Source organism: Aspergillus luchuensis, chromosome 1 (genome assembly GCF_016861625.1).
Source record: "Aspergillus luchuensis IFO 4308 DNA, chromosome 1, nearly complete sequence".
NCBI classification, from domain to species: domain Eukaryota; kingdom Fungi; phylum Ascomycota; class Eurotiomycetes; order Eurotiales; family Aspergillaceae; genus Aspergillus; species Aspergillus luchuensis.
In genome coordinates this window covers 477,797-493,362 of record NC_054849.1, presented here as the reverse complement: position 1 = coordinate 493,362, position 15,566 = coordinate 477,797, and the positions used below count along the sequence as shown (strand labels likewise).

At 50.5% G+C, this 15,566-nt stretch overlaps 4 protein-coding genes across 4 annotated transcripts; 1 reads left to right on the top strand and 3 right to left on the bottom strand.

Annotated features, from left to right (window-relative positions):
- Positions 1-146: 146 nt before the first annotated feature.
- On the bottom strand, positions 147-1,184 carry AKAW2_10175S (uncharacterized protein; the record flags this gene model as incomplete). Its single annotated transcript, XM_041684268.1, has 1 exon — positions 147-1,184. One exon carries the CDS (start codon positions 1,182-1,184, stop codon positions 147-149), a length of 1,038 nt encoding a protein of 345 aa, XP_041536895.1.
- A 1,444-nt stretch (positions 1,185-2,628) lies between these two features.
- AKAW2_10174S (flavin-containing monooxygenase) lies at positions 2,629-4,591 on the bottom strand (the record flags this gene model as incomplete). Its single annotated transcript, XM_041684257.1, has 4 exons — positions 2,629-3,474; positions 3,527-3,687; positions 3,741-4,401; positions 4,463-4,591. 4 exons carry the CDS (start codon positions 4,589-4,591, stop codon positions 2,629-2,631), a joined length of 1,797 nt encoding a protein of 598 aa, XP_041536894.1.
- Positions 4,592-9,524: 4,933 nt separating this feature from the next.
- AKAW2_10173A (uncharacterized protein) lies at positions 9,525-10,974 on the top strand (the record flags this gene model as incomplete). Its single annotated transcript, XM_041684246.1, has 2 exons — positions 9,525-10,798; positions 10,851-10,974. The coding sequence occupies 2 exons, from the start codon at positions 9,525-9,527 to the stop codon at positions 10,972-10,974; spliced, it is 1,398 nt and encodes a 465-aa protein (XP_041536893.1).
- Positions 10,975-13,353: 2,379 nt separating this feature from the next.
- On the bottom strand, positions 13,354-15,096 carry AKAW2_10172S (putative GABA permease; the record flags this gene model as incomplete). The annotated part of the gene is made up of 3 exons (XM_041684235.1): positions 13,354-14,716; positions 14,788-14,858; positions 14,929-15,096. The coding sequence occupies 3 exons, from the start codon at positions 15,094-15,096 to the stop codon at positions 13,354-13,356; spliced, it is 1,602 nt and encodes a 533-aa protein (XP_041536892.1).
- Between the last annotated feature and the right edge of the window lie 470 nt (positions 15,097-15,566).

Here is a 15,566-nt window from a genome sequence, read left to right as displayed (position 1 = left end):
GCCAAGCCTGGGCGTTGGCGGGGCTGTGTAGATCCTGCCAAATGCCAATTCATTGTACAACATTGTATGTAGCTGTCAACCAAGATATACTCTGGACTATTCACATTGGCTAGACCCACTAATTAGCCACTCCGGCTTAGTATATTTTAGACAGTCACTCTCTTCGCTCGAAGATACTCATAATCCGGCATCGCATCACTGACCGCCTTCTCGATCAACTGCGCCATCTCCTCTCCAAACTCCAATTGCCACTTCTTAACCTCAGTGGGAATATCCACCACGGCCGGCTCTTTGCTCTTCATAACACCCGACGATTCATTCAATGTCGACAACATAACCGCCTTTCCTGTATCCCAGTCAAATACACCCTGGGAGGCCCCATTCGGTCGTGCGACGCCATTGGCATGCACCCCCCTCTCCCATTGGAATTGAAGCTTGCTAGGGTCGAGTCCTGCCAATCGACAAAACTTGGTGACAGCATCAGGGTTATGGACCACATCGTAGGCGTCTAGAAGAAGCGGAGCTGAGCCGGTTTGCTCGAGGGACCAGTCGAAGAGTGACCGGGTCCAGTGGAGGGTCATGTTGGTGAGTAGAGTTCCGGGTAGTATCTTGGTGTCCATGACACCCATATCGGAGATCTTATTCATGGCACGACAGAAAGAGGGAAAGACTATGGCTGGATGGCGGATGATGAATGCCATTGTCCAGGTGCGGAGGTACTCGTCCGGAAGGACGGTTTTGTTGTTGGTGGAAAACGTCCTCGTCGTACCATACGTGCTAGGGACGTTGACGTGGAAGGTGGAAAAGTCATAAGGGCCCTTTTCGGGTCCGTGTATAGCTTGCATGAAGGCCATGGGATTGGAAAGCCAGAAGGAGTGCTCCTTGGCGAACATTATCTGGTTCTCCCGCTCAGCCAGAGCGCAGGTCTCCTCTAGATGGTCAAAGCATTCTTGGAAGGTTGACTGGACCTCGTGTTTCGCTTCACCGGTCCATTCAGAGGGGGCCTGTGTGAGGCGACCGTCTTTAGCAACGGCGTGAAAGGCGTCGTAGAAGAAATAGCCGCCCCGATCGGCTGCGAAGGCGTTGGGTTGGCTGGGGATGTTGAGGATCTTCAGAAGCAGATTGGACGCAGTGCGGGGAACGCTGACCAAGAGAAGACGGCGGGGTGAGTTGTGGCTTTCCATGATTGTCGAATCGATTGATTGATAAGTTCAATTTAGGTTATACTAGGGCCGTTCCTTATTCTCTTGTGTCTAGATTGGCTGCGGACAGAGCAATTGGAAGCTTAGAATATTGGCTCATCTTGGAGCTATATGGCGTGATCAAGTACGTACTATATATATGTTAGCTTGAATAGCTGCCAGGAAATCTACCCTGAACCGTTGCAACAACCTGCAGCGGAACTTCGCGCCTTTCAAAGCTCCGAGAAGTGGAGGCCCCAAGACAGCGTCGCATTGGACTAGCCCTGAGAGGGAAAGCCGGGATGCAGACATGGGGAGAGTACGGATTTCGGCTTTAGGAACGTCCGAAAACCTGCTGTCAGAGAAAATGGGGTATAGTAAAGTATGCTATGTGGATAGAATCCCCAGCCGATAATAATGGACAAACCCCGGTCCGGGACGATTGTAGTATGACAAGCCGCAGATCACCGTTGGAGTGGAGACGGCAGGGGCCGATTAAGGCAAAAGGGATTTGCTGCCGATTTGTTCCAGGTCTCGCCATATGTGGTGGTGTCTTCTGACTCCGTTCAGCTGGAAGTTGATCGTTAGCAGTTGAAACTCCGGCCATAAGAAACCCGAGCTTGACGGTTGGGTGCTGGAAGCTGGCTAAGCACTTACTCGAAAGAGTCGGTCCAAAAAACTCCGAGGATGTCAATCAATTGCCTAGTATCTGGCTGGAAGAAGATATGCATCAGCAATGATCAATATATATTACCTAAGATGAAGCCTTGCATGCAAGTATAATCAAGGCTTGCGTGGAATTCTCTGGAGTCCGATAACTGCCAGGGTATACTGATCGCAACGGCTAGTCCAATTGCTGGAAGATCTATGGAATATCGAGTGAGAGGCACAAGTATAGAGACGTATTACTTGACAAATAACTAACTATAGGAGTAAGTACTTGTGTAAGGTGCAATGACAATGTACGGAGGAATGATGTTTCAGTCATATAGTATGTCCATTCCGTGGTGGAATTGCTGAGTAAAGCTTCAATGTAAATTTAGATTCCGCCAAGCATATTCATAACGACCATGAAGAGGTCCTAAGATAGTCGGCATGTGATGCGTTGACACTCCGTGATTGGGGGTATTGAGTCGGGTGTGGCCTCAGCATAATCGCAGCCTGGGCTGCCTGTCGATCCCGGATCCCGGATCCGTGGCTCAATTAAAAATCCAGATTCGACTCTCATGAGTGTGCACCATTAAAGGTACTTTAAATGGTGGTGACCACGTTTGCTAAGTCGTGAAATTCCGAGGGTTGACGAGAATGTAAGGCATATTACCTTGACTGTCAAACTCAGATGACGGTACCATGTCAATGAAGAAGACAAGCTTTTGCTTCCGAAATGCAGAGAAAGGAGTGGAGGATTGATTGACCTCCATAAACCCTTTTGTTGTTCGGTCTCACATCACGCTGTCGCTTCAGACACTGGCTCAGCCTGTGCTTTCGGCATCTGGTCCGGCACATCAGCTTTAGTGCCTTGGGCTTTCTCCTTGGCAGCAAGCTTTGGCTGTCTATGGAGAGCACGCGGAGCCATGCTGCCTGTTTTAGCAATGGCCAAATTCCGCTTGCGCCGGCTGTGCCAGGGTCCATCATCCGATTGTCGGATATAGTACCCCAGATCAGCAGTGGGATCCCACTCTGTCTGGGAAACGCCAATGCCCAACCATGAGAAACGATTTCCCTTGTACTTGATATCCCAGTCATCAGCACGTGGCTCTCTCATCGCCTCAAGATAGTGTAGGGTGCTTCCAGGCCAAGTCGTGGGAACGCGACCGCCGATGGTATGGTTGTTGTGGGAGTTGCGGCAATTATCCGTCCAAACGGCTTTTTGCATGAAGGAGCCGACATGCTCCTTGAACTCAGCGCAGACATCCCGCTTAAGAGCCATGCTATGGATAGGTTCCGTTTGGTAACGGTCGATAAAGGAACAGATGTAGTCTGCTTGAGCTTCAATCGCGACCATGGTCGGACCATTGGAAACAGGCGTGTAGGGGCCAAGCATGGTAAAGGTGTTGGGGAACTCGGAAATACCTATTCCCATGTAGCCCATGATCGACTCGGCCCATTCTGTCTGCAGGTTGCGACCATTGGGTCCAATGACAGGGTAGCGCGGGATGTAGGAAGTGTCAAACCCGGTGGCACAGATGATGATGTCGCCTTGATGCTCCTTCCCGTCTTCGCTGACGCACCCAGATGGTGTTACGGATGTCACACCACCATAGACCACGTCGACGTTCTCTTTTTTGAGAGTCTAACACAGGTGTTAGTATCACCTAGAATAACCAGGGGTGTTGAGTCCTCACATTTAGATACCTGAAGCCCGATGGTACCACACGCTTGCAACCAACAGAGAAGTTCGGTATCAAACGGTCTTCCATTTCTTGATCTTGGAAGGCGTTCTTCATCACCGATGTCAGGAGACCTTTGGCCTGCTCCTGAAGGACAGTATCCTTGAGGTACATGGCTGTTCGTAGTAGTCAGCAATAGGCACCGTCGATACGGGTACTTTCCACGTACTGAAGATACTGTTCATAGTCCGTTCATTATCCCTGCGTAGCTCTGTCACGCTGTCTGGATTGTTCACAAAGTGCTCAATCTGCTCCTCGGGGAACTTGCCCGCCTCGGTGCTAATATCCGGCAACAGCCACGTCGGCGAACGGATAAAGATTTTCACATTGTTAACAATAGGTTGAATGGCAGGGAGAATCTGAACAGCTGATGAACCCGCCCCGATCAGCAGAACGTTCTTCCCTTCGAGCGATACGCTCTCATCGTACATCGCACTGTGTAGCTTGATGCCCTTGAAATCGCCCAATCCCGGAATCTCGGGCCAAGCAGGCTTATTGAGATAGCCCGTCGCATGAATCAGAATGTGACACCAGTCATGTACTGTGCGACCCGTTTTCAGGTCGGTCGCCGTCACCTGCCACTGGCCCGACTCCTCGACCCAGGTGGTTTCGGTGACGATGTGCGAAGTGTGGATGTATTTCCGCAGGCCATACTTGTTCGCGAAATCGTTAAAGTAGCCTCTGATTTCGCTGGAGCCAGCGTAGACGGATGACCAGTCTGCTTTGGGTTCAAACGAGTAGACATAGTTGTGGGAGGGAACATCACAAGCGCAGCCTGGGTAGCGATTTTCGTACCAGGTGCCCGAAACCTCAGGGTTCTTCTCGTAGATCTGCATTCGAGGTTAGAAGAGTAGGTATAGAAAAAAGGGAATAATGCTATAGATAACGCACAGTAAGATCGTAATTCTGAAAAGACCTCTGCAGCTTGTATGCCAGACACAACCCAGAGGCACCAGCACCCACGCAGATCACCTTGACATGTCTCTCGTTGTGAATAGCTTCCGCTCGAATAGGATCCATTGTGAGTAGGCTTTCTTTCTTTCTTGTCAGTGTCAGTGAACACAAACACAAGAGGAAGAGTTCAACAGTCAGGAGAACAGTGAAACAAAAGCTGCAGATGACGACCGTTTAGCCGAGGGGCAAGGCGAGATCATTGCGACAACCAACTAAGACCGTCAAATTAGTATGATGTCGACAAGCTCATTGGGTGGGGGCAAGTCGACCATGCCGTCACGGTCTGCAGAGTTCAGACATTTGAAGCGAAGACTTCCAGCTCCACATGCATATGACGCTAGTTGCTAAATCCCGATCTGGCCACACGGGAGCGAGCTGAGCATGCCACAAACAAAGCATAGAGTAGGAGACTAGGAGGTATCTACTATCTCCGTTTCCAGCCGTTGATGCTGACCGGTACTCACGGATACTCCAACCACCACAATCACCCTGGTTTTGGTGGGGCGCGCTAAAGCCAACGAGGCAGTGTTAGCGTGGCCCCGGTGGTGTTACATCTTGAAACGGGCTACAATGGGTATGTTCACCGCTCGAGAAAATTACCAAAGTGGACAAACAGGATTGCATTTTCGCTGTAATTTTCGACAGATTTACACATCAACTCTCCAAAAATGAAAATTAAGAAAGTCTACCAGGTGAGGTCAAGCTGTGGCAATCATTCAGATAGGAATTGAGTTTCCACATAAAAAAAATGTTCAGTATAGAACAGGTTTCTTCCAGAGTGGCGCTGTGCCCCTTTTTTCTTTCGAATGGAACGGGAATAAACGGATATCGGAGAACCCGGACCTCTTCCGAACGTTACACAAGGCCTGAGGCAGTGAGGCCTGCGATTGCGTATGTTTTGTGCACCGCGCATAATTGGTCCTAATGCGCAATACGCAATATAGTGGTCCATTGAAACATTGGAAGCATCCATATCCCTTGGAATTACAGTGTGGGATAAATCACATATTGAGTTAATTCCACAATCTCCACTCCACTGAAGGACAAGGCCAAGAATATATTCAGATTATGATTGGATAGCTTGTCAGTCAGGATTGCCAGTGCATCCGTCAGTAGACTAGTACTTACTACTACTTACCACTGAACTAATTTCTCACCCCGGTAGCCTATTAACAACAGTCGTCGAGAGTAGCACGTCTAGCAGGGATTACATACTAGTAAATTAGGTAGCAGACAATGCCTACCTTTAGTATAATTAAGTTTGTAGTAATCCTACATAATCTCTCATGACCCGTAAGATCGCCCATTTGTGTACCAGGTTAACACTAAAACATCAGCTCGTATACCTCAGGGTCTACCCCATCTCAGCCACCACTGACCAACACGCCCAATCCTGACAGCTAAACCCACAATTAGACAAAGATCCCGATCCGGACCTTGCCCTCCAAGCCCATCCATGGTCCTAATCGGCTTCCAACCCCGACACAATGCCTCCAAGACGTGCCACATCGTGACCCAGTCCGAAAGAAAAGGCGAACTCCGTGTTCTCCAACTCCCCGCCTTTCTCTCTTTCCGGGGAATCGCCTCCCCAGAATCGTCATTCCCGGAAACGGCATCTCCAAGCATCATTCAGATCCAGAGTTCCTCCAATGGAGACGTAGGGATACGTGATTGACATCGGCCTCCCCGACCCTGATTTCATGATCTTCGGCTCCATGGCGAAAGACCGAAGTCTGGACTCTCTATCTATCCATTGATGAACAGGAAAGGGTCTACCGCAGGTCTCGTTTGCCAACAACCACGCCTCAAACGCCAGGAGGGTAGTGTACGCCATCACTCCAATGTTCATACCAAGGTACTTGCCTCCCCGGCGCCATTGCACATAGTCCAGGATGCAAACCAAGGTTCAAAGCACAAAGGAGTCCTTGGACAATGAACTCCTCATGGAGACAATCTGTCATACCATTGTCTTTCCATATTGAGGGTTCTAGAGCAGAGATGGAACTCGGAGACACCGATAGCCTTTGTCTGTGGCGCGACCAAGATCATCGATTACGAGGCCTTCGTGTCTTTGGGACGTTGTGGAGGCGGGGGTCTGAAGATGTGGAGGTGCGGTTAGTGGATTCTAGGCTCGTTTGATAGGCTCTTGATCATGTCACGATGTGGCAGTAGGAGTAGCTGTTGACTATCGTAAGTAGATGATTGACGCAATGGGGCTAGATCGGCTTTCTTGTTAAGACGCAACTAATAATAGCACAATGATAATTATTCAATACCAATGTGCATAAACTCGCTACGAATTGTTAAACACCCCGTAGGGTCAGTGACTGGTCCAGGCTGAGTACTGCAGAATAGCGGGCCCGGGCCTCGACGCACATACTTCCTAAAGAAGTATAGTGGTAATTATAAGGTCTTGCACCTGGAGGCGATAGGATCGACAGGCATGCATAACCGGCAACGAGGTCTTAGAGTAGCCCCGTGGTTGATTACGACTCCAGCCACAATATACCATATTTCCCTTTTTACGAGGATGGCTTCTCCAAAAAGAAAACACGTCATACGCGATATCGGCACGAAGCGAAATAGAGTTTGCTGCGATCGAAGCGGACTGGGTCCGAGGACCTGGGACGGATCGTACCAAGGTTGGTTTGATTATTGGGTAGAGATCTGCCTGATAACGTGGGTTGAGAGTTGGCTGTAAACCCAGGGACATTTTCCGTTGCCGCGTCCTTTTTCCGATATCTTCCGGCTTTGGTAGTGGTGGTGTCGATCGCGGTTCCTGTATTGCAGATGGTATGATGGTCGCGAAGGAAGAGGGAAAAAAGTCTAAAATTCTCCGATGTCTAGCGACGCTCGGGGATCGGCGGTGTCGTGGATTCAGTAAACCCTTTGCCCGCTCGATGATCTATAGGCCATTGCATAACCCCACTATACAGGCAACCTTGGCTCATGAGTGTCAAGGAATTGGAAGGGTGGTAACCATGTTCTTGTGGCTGCGGTGAGTTGGCGGAGATGAAGTGACAGCATGTGAACCTTATGTTGCATAATTAGGGTGGACAGCAGCTTTCAGGGAAGGAGTTGTCATTGACAAAACATAGAATCAATTCCAGTGCGGGGAACCGAGGTAATTGATACTGTGTAGTTGCTAGTCGCCAGACACCGTGTTGCTGTAGACTTGTAACAGTTTGACCCACACTGATTGCGAGTACAGACTCCGCGTGATCAAAGGAGGGGCCCAGACTGCGTGTCGGGTTGGCGCAAATTGCATTAATTGTTAGATTCCGTGGTAGTGTATTATGGCCTCTTCGATTAGGAAGAGTACTACTGGGCTCCGCGAATGTCAGGATCCAGCTACTCAATGGTGAAAAGTGGAGGACGGCCTTCTCCGGCTGGAACGGCTCTGTCACCGATTTCCCTGAACCATAGCCCCATCATTCCCGGCATTTGCACCCTCAATATGGTGGTTGACATAGTTGACGCTAGATACGACTCCAAAAGGATGATTAAGGTTGCCTAAATGAGGCCATGTGGTTCACGTTGCAGCGCCACGGGCTAGGATCGTGCAGCAGACCACGTTGACTGGCGTCCAGAAGGCGAGTCCCAGCGTAGTTGCTCCACGATCCAGGTAGCCTGAACAAGGGTCACTACATAGTGTAGCGCCAAGGTGGGCATTTCGGCCGCCCGGCGGTGATGCTGCAGGGGTCATCCATCGCTGATTGGAACCCGAACTATGATCGCGGGCTGGTCTCGCCACTCGGGCTCAAGTGGATAATGGGCATATTGCTTTGGAGTGTTTTCAATCAATATGGAACAGAGTTGCGGTGCACCAACGGTTCAGCTAGCACTCAAATAATCATAGCTAGGTCATAGGATGGTATAGCTGGGGCTGATAATGTATTTTGGGAAATGAAGTATGCATACAACCAAACCCCGACCTGAAGCGTCATCCCCGATGTGGCGGTGTAACGAGAGTGGCGTATCCAGGCGAATAATCAGGAGGAAAAGAGTTCTCCAACCAAAAATAGTAGTTGTTGGTGTCTTACAGTCGGTTGCAAGATGATTCTAAAAGGTCGGACGCAACTGTAACACCACTGAAAGCGAGGAGGTATTCTTACGAAAGATTCTGGCTGATTCCTTGACTAGAAATGAGACTAGAGACGAGGAAGAAGGCACTGATAACAGCATGTAATTCAATGCCATCTGGTAAGTAAAGTATCTCCTCGGCACACAAGAAAAGGGGGAGCAACAAATAACAAAAGAATAGTAACAAAACCAGTGGAAAACATCCCATGGTTTCCCAGGGCCACTTTTACCATTACAATACCGGTACATACTCCATCAAGCCACCGACTTCAGTCCCAAGGCAGGTAAGTTCCCGGCACGGCGCGGCGGAGGGCAACCACCAAACAATCTCCACCCTCTCTAGTCTACTACTTTTATCCAACCCAACCATGGATGTCTTCCCACGCACGTCCCCACTTCTTCCCCCCGTTGCCATAATGCGAGAAATGGTCCACGGTACGCCTTTCCAAGTATGGATATCCTACTACCTCCGTACAGAGCTCCATACTCAGCTCTTGGCTTCTGCAAATTTGGACTCATTCCACAGAATAATCACTCGCTTGCGCTTCGATGATGACAACAGTGCGCCCTTGGAGACCACCGGTGCGCCGTGCCCGGCTACTCCCTGTCTAGCTCAGCCGGAACCGCACGGCCCATGTCATTCATGGTTAGTAGGAGTGAAGGAGATTTGGTTCATCCACTGGACGGAGACATTTCGAGGATTGGTCATTCGACCGAACGTCTGTGAATTTCCGCTGATTGCTTATAAAGGAGCCATGCACGTCCCGGGGTCTCCTCCTGTCGGGAGAAGGTATAAGGTTGTCGACGTGCATTGCGGCGGTACAATCAAACCATCCCTTGCTCAACTCAGAATCACCACCACGCGTGACTAGTACACTACATACATCTTGAACTTTTCCCGACTTGACTTGCCAAGATGGGCAGTCTTTCTCCTTTGCTTCCAGCATCGCCGCGCATGCTACCACATTTCTTTATCTCAGTCCTCTATGCCCTGTTCTCCTCCCTCTTCAACCTAATCCCCGAGCATGCAAAAGCTCATCTCATCAAGTCTGGCAGAGCACAGGACTTCCAGTCATCAAGCTGGGAGGAGGTCGACTATGAGATCCGTAACGTCCTCAACCACCACGGCCGGTATTGGTGGCACACTACGGGGTACGTGTTAAGTCTGCTCCTGCAGGAGGCTGGCTACACAGAGCATGCGCAACGACGCATCCTAAACTTCTTCGGCCGCTCGATTGCTCCGCACCTTGGGGTCGCAAATGTGCCTGGCGAGAAGAGATGGCCAAGTTTCATGACGGACAACCATAACCCGATCGAGTTGAGCTGGGACTGGCATACTGGCAAGAAGGCACCGTCGGTTCGCTTCTCAATTGAGCCCGTGGGCCCCAATGCCGGCACGCAAGTGGATCCCGACAATCAATCTGCAGACGCGCTCTTCAGGAAGGTCTTGATGAGAGCATTGCCCAACACCAACAGGGAATGGTTTGACCATTTTGATCAAGCATTGGCCCCGGACCTACCCCCCAAGGGCTGCATGGAGGGCCATCCGTCGAAGATCTTCTACGCCTTTGACTTGAGCGAGGAAGACATCACCGGAAAGGCCTACTTCTTCCCCGGGTTCAAGGCTAGGTCCACGAAGCAGACTAATTTACAAGTTCTCGCACAAGCGATCCGCACGGCTCCTCACTGCACCGACAATGAGAAGCTTGGCGCATTTCGGATGCTTGAGGATTTTGCCCAGGATCCCTCGACGCCGCCGCTAGAGATGGACATGCTAGCCATCGACTTGGTCCGACCGGCTGATTCGCGTCTCAAGATATACTTTCGAACGCGCGAAACCAGCTTTGCCTCCGTGCGTCAGATGATGACGATGGGTAACCGAATTACCACCCCGTCGCTAGAAGCTGGGCTGCGGAATCTGAGGCAGTTGTGGGACGGGGTTCTGGCGCAGACTGGCGTGCCTGATGATACACCACTGCCAGCTGCCAACCATCGCACAGGGGGCATCCTGTATAACATGGAATTCCGCCCAGGAAGCACGGCCCCCAACGTCAAGGTGTATATTCCCGCCCGCCATTATGCGCCAAGCGACTGGCATGTGGTTACGGCGTTGAACGAATACATGTATGGAATTAACGGAAAGTCGGAACTGCCCATGCGTACCTATATTGAAACCCTGCGCAAAGTATTGTGAGTACCTGCGTCCGCATAGCCAAGTGCATGTTGCTAACAATCAGCGCAGTACGTCCGATGCCCTCCAGCAACGTGGTCTACACACCTACATCGCCTGCTCAGTTCAGTCGGGTGGTGAGCTCCGGGTTGTGTCGTACATGAATGTGCAGAGTGAGAACTTTGCCACGGCATGAGCATGTGGCCATGACATGATGAATCATGAGAGACGTTTAGTGTATGTAACATATCTTTTCCTAAAACCAGCCGACAATATTTCTACTTCGTATTGTAACTAAATACCTGACATAATCTATTTTATCGCTTTACTGGTTTAAACAAGATGGCAGAGGAAACGCTTACCTTGAGACACACCGCACAGCCTGTAAGGATGAAACCGTAGGATGACGCCTTCTGGTACGCTGGGTAAAGATACCGCGAAACGTCGAGGTCCAAGCAGCATGATGCAGCGAGTAGCGAACAAGCGAGAAGTTAAGCGTGGGCTCCACACCCGAGCTCGTGTCATTTACTGATAACCTCGGATCACGTTGGCCCACGCAAACCCGAGTCGGCTCGAGAGCGGGGTCTTCCGAAATTTTACATCTGCCATCGATGGATGGATGGTCTTGATGGAGGAGCAGACCTCTGGCATGCAACGATTCCATGATCCACGACTGCATGCAGCAACAGATACAGGATCCAATATTCGGAAAGGCGGCCTGAACAACTGGAATGAAATCATCCTGCAGGTTTCACTTGGCACAGGATAAGACACGGGAAATTACCTCTCATGCCATGCAGAGGGACTATACCCAGAACTGCCTCGGGCGCAGCTCTAGTGTCGGTGCTTGACCCACTGCAGTGACTCCTCGTGAGGTCTTACTGTCAACACGTGTCGGATCGACGGAGGGGCACCACGGTTTGGGGTTGAGATTTTTAATCACAACCCTTTCACTGTTTTTTGCTCAACACGTGTGAGTCCATAGAGGGCATTCCACCATGTGCTTCTTTTTTTCTGGATCATTCCTCGCCGGTTATCCGGTTTTGAGGTTCCGCCATAGCCGCGAGGTATCTATCTAGACTCCTGAAGTTTCTCCGTCCAGGGCGGGTAATACTCGGAGGTGGCTATTGCCATGCCTCACAAAAGTCATGGTCGATTTGATACAGCTGCAGAAGAAACAGTATATATGCCGGTGGGAAGGCTGATCAGGCAGTCAGATCAGACAACGATACCTTCCATTCCCTGCAGAAGAATGTTCCTTAAACCCGGTCTGTCAACGGGAAGACCAGCGCGGCGCCCGAATAGTTCCCACACTAAGAATCTTCTGGCGTCCTCGACGTTGAGACCCAGCTGGCAGGATCCAGAGGGGCAATTCTTCAGCGGCAAGCCAGCCCTGAATTGTCACTAGTAGTTCGACCCATATGGCGCCTTCGTATGCCACCGGCACAAACTTCAGTCAACAAAGATCAGCCGAATTGAGTCCCACGTAACGATCTATGTGGGCTTTCCCTGCCCATACCGTATACGTTGATATGGTTTCTTACCAATATGGAGCCAACTTCACCTCTGAAGGGCTTTCATCCGTCTTGTCGTGTTTCGCGACATGCCAGGAATGCGTACCCCGCCACCTCCATCCTGGCCAAACTTTCAGCTCTGCCGTCCATGGTGGATCCACCTCTCCTACCTATTCTGGCCTTTCGTTTCTGAACTCAATGGCTCGCTGGTTCCACTATGGTCTGGCTTCCAGCAGTTCAACAAGGTAGAACTTCATGGCGTAATATCTCTCATTCGAGCAAGCAGGAACTAACTCACACCGCTAAATGGGGACATTGAAACTTACGTGAGCATCAATCTATCAACTTAAGCTTCTTAATTAATTCCTGCCTAAGTATTCAATTCGGTGACCAGCAATAGTCAGATTATACTGTTCCTCACCAGTATCTGCGGGATTAACTCATCTCTCTGACGTTAAGGGTGATGTGATCACCTGATATAAAAACCAGTTACTCCTAGGTACCTACAGGGAACAAATCGATAACAACCTTCGTAGTACTAGTAGTATAGTATAACCTTCCTGACATCACGTCAAGTCTTCCTTCACACCGACGAACTCAGATTTCCAGATTGAAGATTTGCTACTAGCTAAACAACAAGGATATATGAGTCTCCCTTACTCTATTCTAGTCATAGTGCATTTTTATTACAAATCCGCACTTTCCCCCCATATACTACTATGTGTCGAGCATGGAAATATGGCTCCGTGTCATCTATGGTGGTAACATGTTTGAGTACATGTTCTATTATCTATATATATTTTGGTATTATTCTAGAATCCTGCTAGTTAGTGTAGATCAGGTGACGTGTATATCAATCACATTATCAGTACTTATGGGGTGAGGACTATCTAGTTTGGGGGTGGTGACTTTTGTGTCACATGGACATGTGATGATACTATGAGAAAACCATGTTAGCGACTCCTACTTGATATGCTATACTTTCCAACAGACATACGCATAGTGTTTAAAGGATATATCTAATTTGGCTTGCTATGAGAGTTATTATTCTTCATCCCGAATTAGGATGATTCCCTTTTAACATCCACAACAGGCCCCTTATACACCCTCCTCCCTTGAACGACATACATCGCCAAACTAATCACAAACACCCCCACGAAGAGCACCACGCTCCAATTAAAATTATTCAAAGTCACAGGGATCTCAGTCGGCCAGAAGGACCAGAACAGCGCGAAGATCACATATACCAACGCTACCGCGTTGATCCAGATCCCGTGTTTCCCTAGACTCCACCGTCTCGGGGGTAGCGTCTCCGGACAGGACATCTTGCGATACATAACGCAGCTGATGGAGATAGCGTAGGTCCACATGAGGGCTGCGACGTTGAGGGAGATGATGGCGTTGAAGGCGGTGTCGGAGCCGATGTTGATGAGGGAGAGAAGGCCGCTGATGATGCATGATAGGGCGATGGCGTTCACGGGGAGTTTGTAGTGCTGGTTGACTTTCGAGATCCACTTGGAGAAGGGCAGGCCCCTGTCGCGCGCGAACGCGTAGGTCTGACGAGCTGTGGAGGCGTTGAAGAGAATGTTGCTGAAGATGACGGGGATGAGGATTATCGCGGTGAGGCCGTTGACGCCGGCGGTGGAGACGGCCTGTTTGAAGACGTAGATGAAGGGGAATCCGGTCGGGTCGTCTAGGGCGTCTTTGACCGAGGGCATTGCGAACATGAGGGTGATGATGAGTACGAGGGCTAGGATCCCGTTGCTGAAGTAGCCGCCGCAGATGGCCATAGGGACGTATCGGCCGGCGTCGCGGACTTCTTCGGACATGTGTGCCGTGGCGTCTGAGCTGAGGGACCCGTAGATGGCGGATATTTGCCCGGTCATTAGTGCTAGCCCGACGTTGTTCCAGCCGCCGTAGAGACTGAATTCGGTGAATACGGCTTTTGCGGACTGGCGGGGTGCCATGGCCCAGAGAACGACGATCACTACTACCCAGCAGATGGTATGGAGCGCTAATAGGGCGTTTTGTATGCGGGGCATCCAGCTGGCGGCGTAGACGTTGAAGAAGTAGATGATCAGGATCATGGCGAAGACGAAAAGGGTGCCCTGCCATCGTTTGGGGTCGTAATCGGGGTTGCGCACGCTGATGAGCCCTTGGATGATTGTGCCGGTCAGGAAGGACCCTGATGCGGCGCCGGCCTGCCAGGCGAGAACGGACATCCATCCGGTGATGTAGCTGAGGAACTTTTGGTATCGTGGAGAGGCGAATTCGGACACCCAGTGGTACTGGCCGCCTGATGTTGGAGCCATGGACGCCATCTCTGATAATGAGACGATGATGAAGCCGAATCCGACAAAGGTCCACACGTATGTCCACACTAAGCCAGCCATTCCACCGTCTTCGAGGCCTTCATAGTTGGATCTAGTCACTCGGATGCGTTAGAGATGGATAAATGTGGGCTGTTAGGATTTGATAGAGAGGGAATGTGGTACATTAAAATAAACTCCCAGGTGGCCTGCAAAACCGAAGCAAAACTCAAGGCAGCTAGAGGTCGGAGATTTCTCTGAATTTGAGTACGAGGTCAGCCACTCATCCTCACTCTGCTAGTCGCTGAATATTTGCAGAGATCATACCTTGAACTCCTGCGCTTTGCCCATGCGATTCATATCGCTATGGTCATATCGCGTGCCGGCCTCGCCGCTACTCCGCTCGCCGGCTTCGATTTCCAGCGGATGACAGCCCGTCGTCACCACTCGGTCGCCCTTCTGAATGCTGCCCGCTTCCCCTGTTGTGGACGACATTTTGGAACACTGTCAACGCGTTGTATTAAAATGAAGAGAGATGCGGCTGTGGAGGCTAACTCTGCGACCACAGACTAAATACGAAACGGGAAGTCAAGCTGTGTGACGTGAGGGATCAAACAAAGAAACCGGCGGCCATTTCCGCCAACATCCCCTTATTTTCCCTGTAACTGGCCGTTAATTCACTGAGAATTCTTCTAGGTGAATGGGATATGAAATTTCTTTCCTCATCATGACTCAAAGTGTGGCAGCATCCAGCGTGGGGTTTCCCCAGTCTTTGTTCTCCGACCGCCATCAGGGCCCAGGGGCCCGTGGCAGCAAGGGTCGGAACGCACTCACATGGTCCATGGTACTCCTCCCGGAGAATGTGGCCAGTCAACATGGATACAAAGACGTCGATCTCTGCGGCCTTGATTTCCCAAGGAGGCGCAGACCCTCGCAATGTGCTGGCGGCGGGAGCAACAGACAAC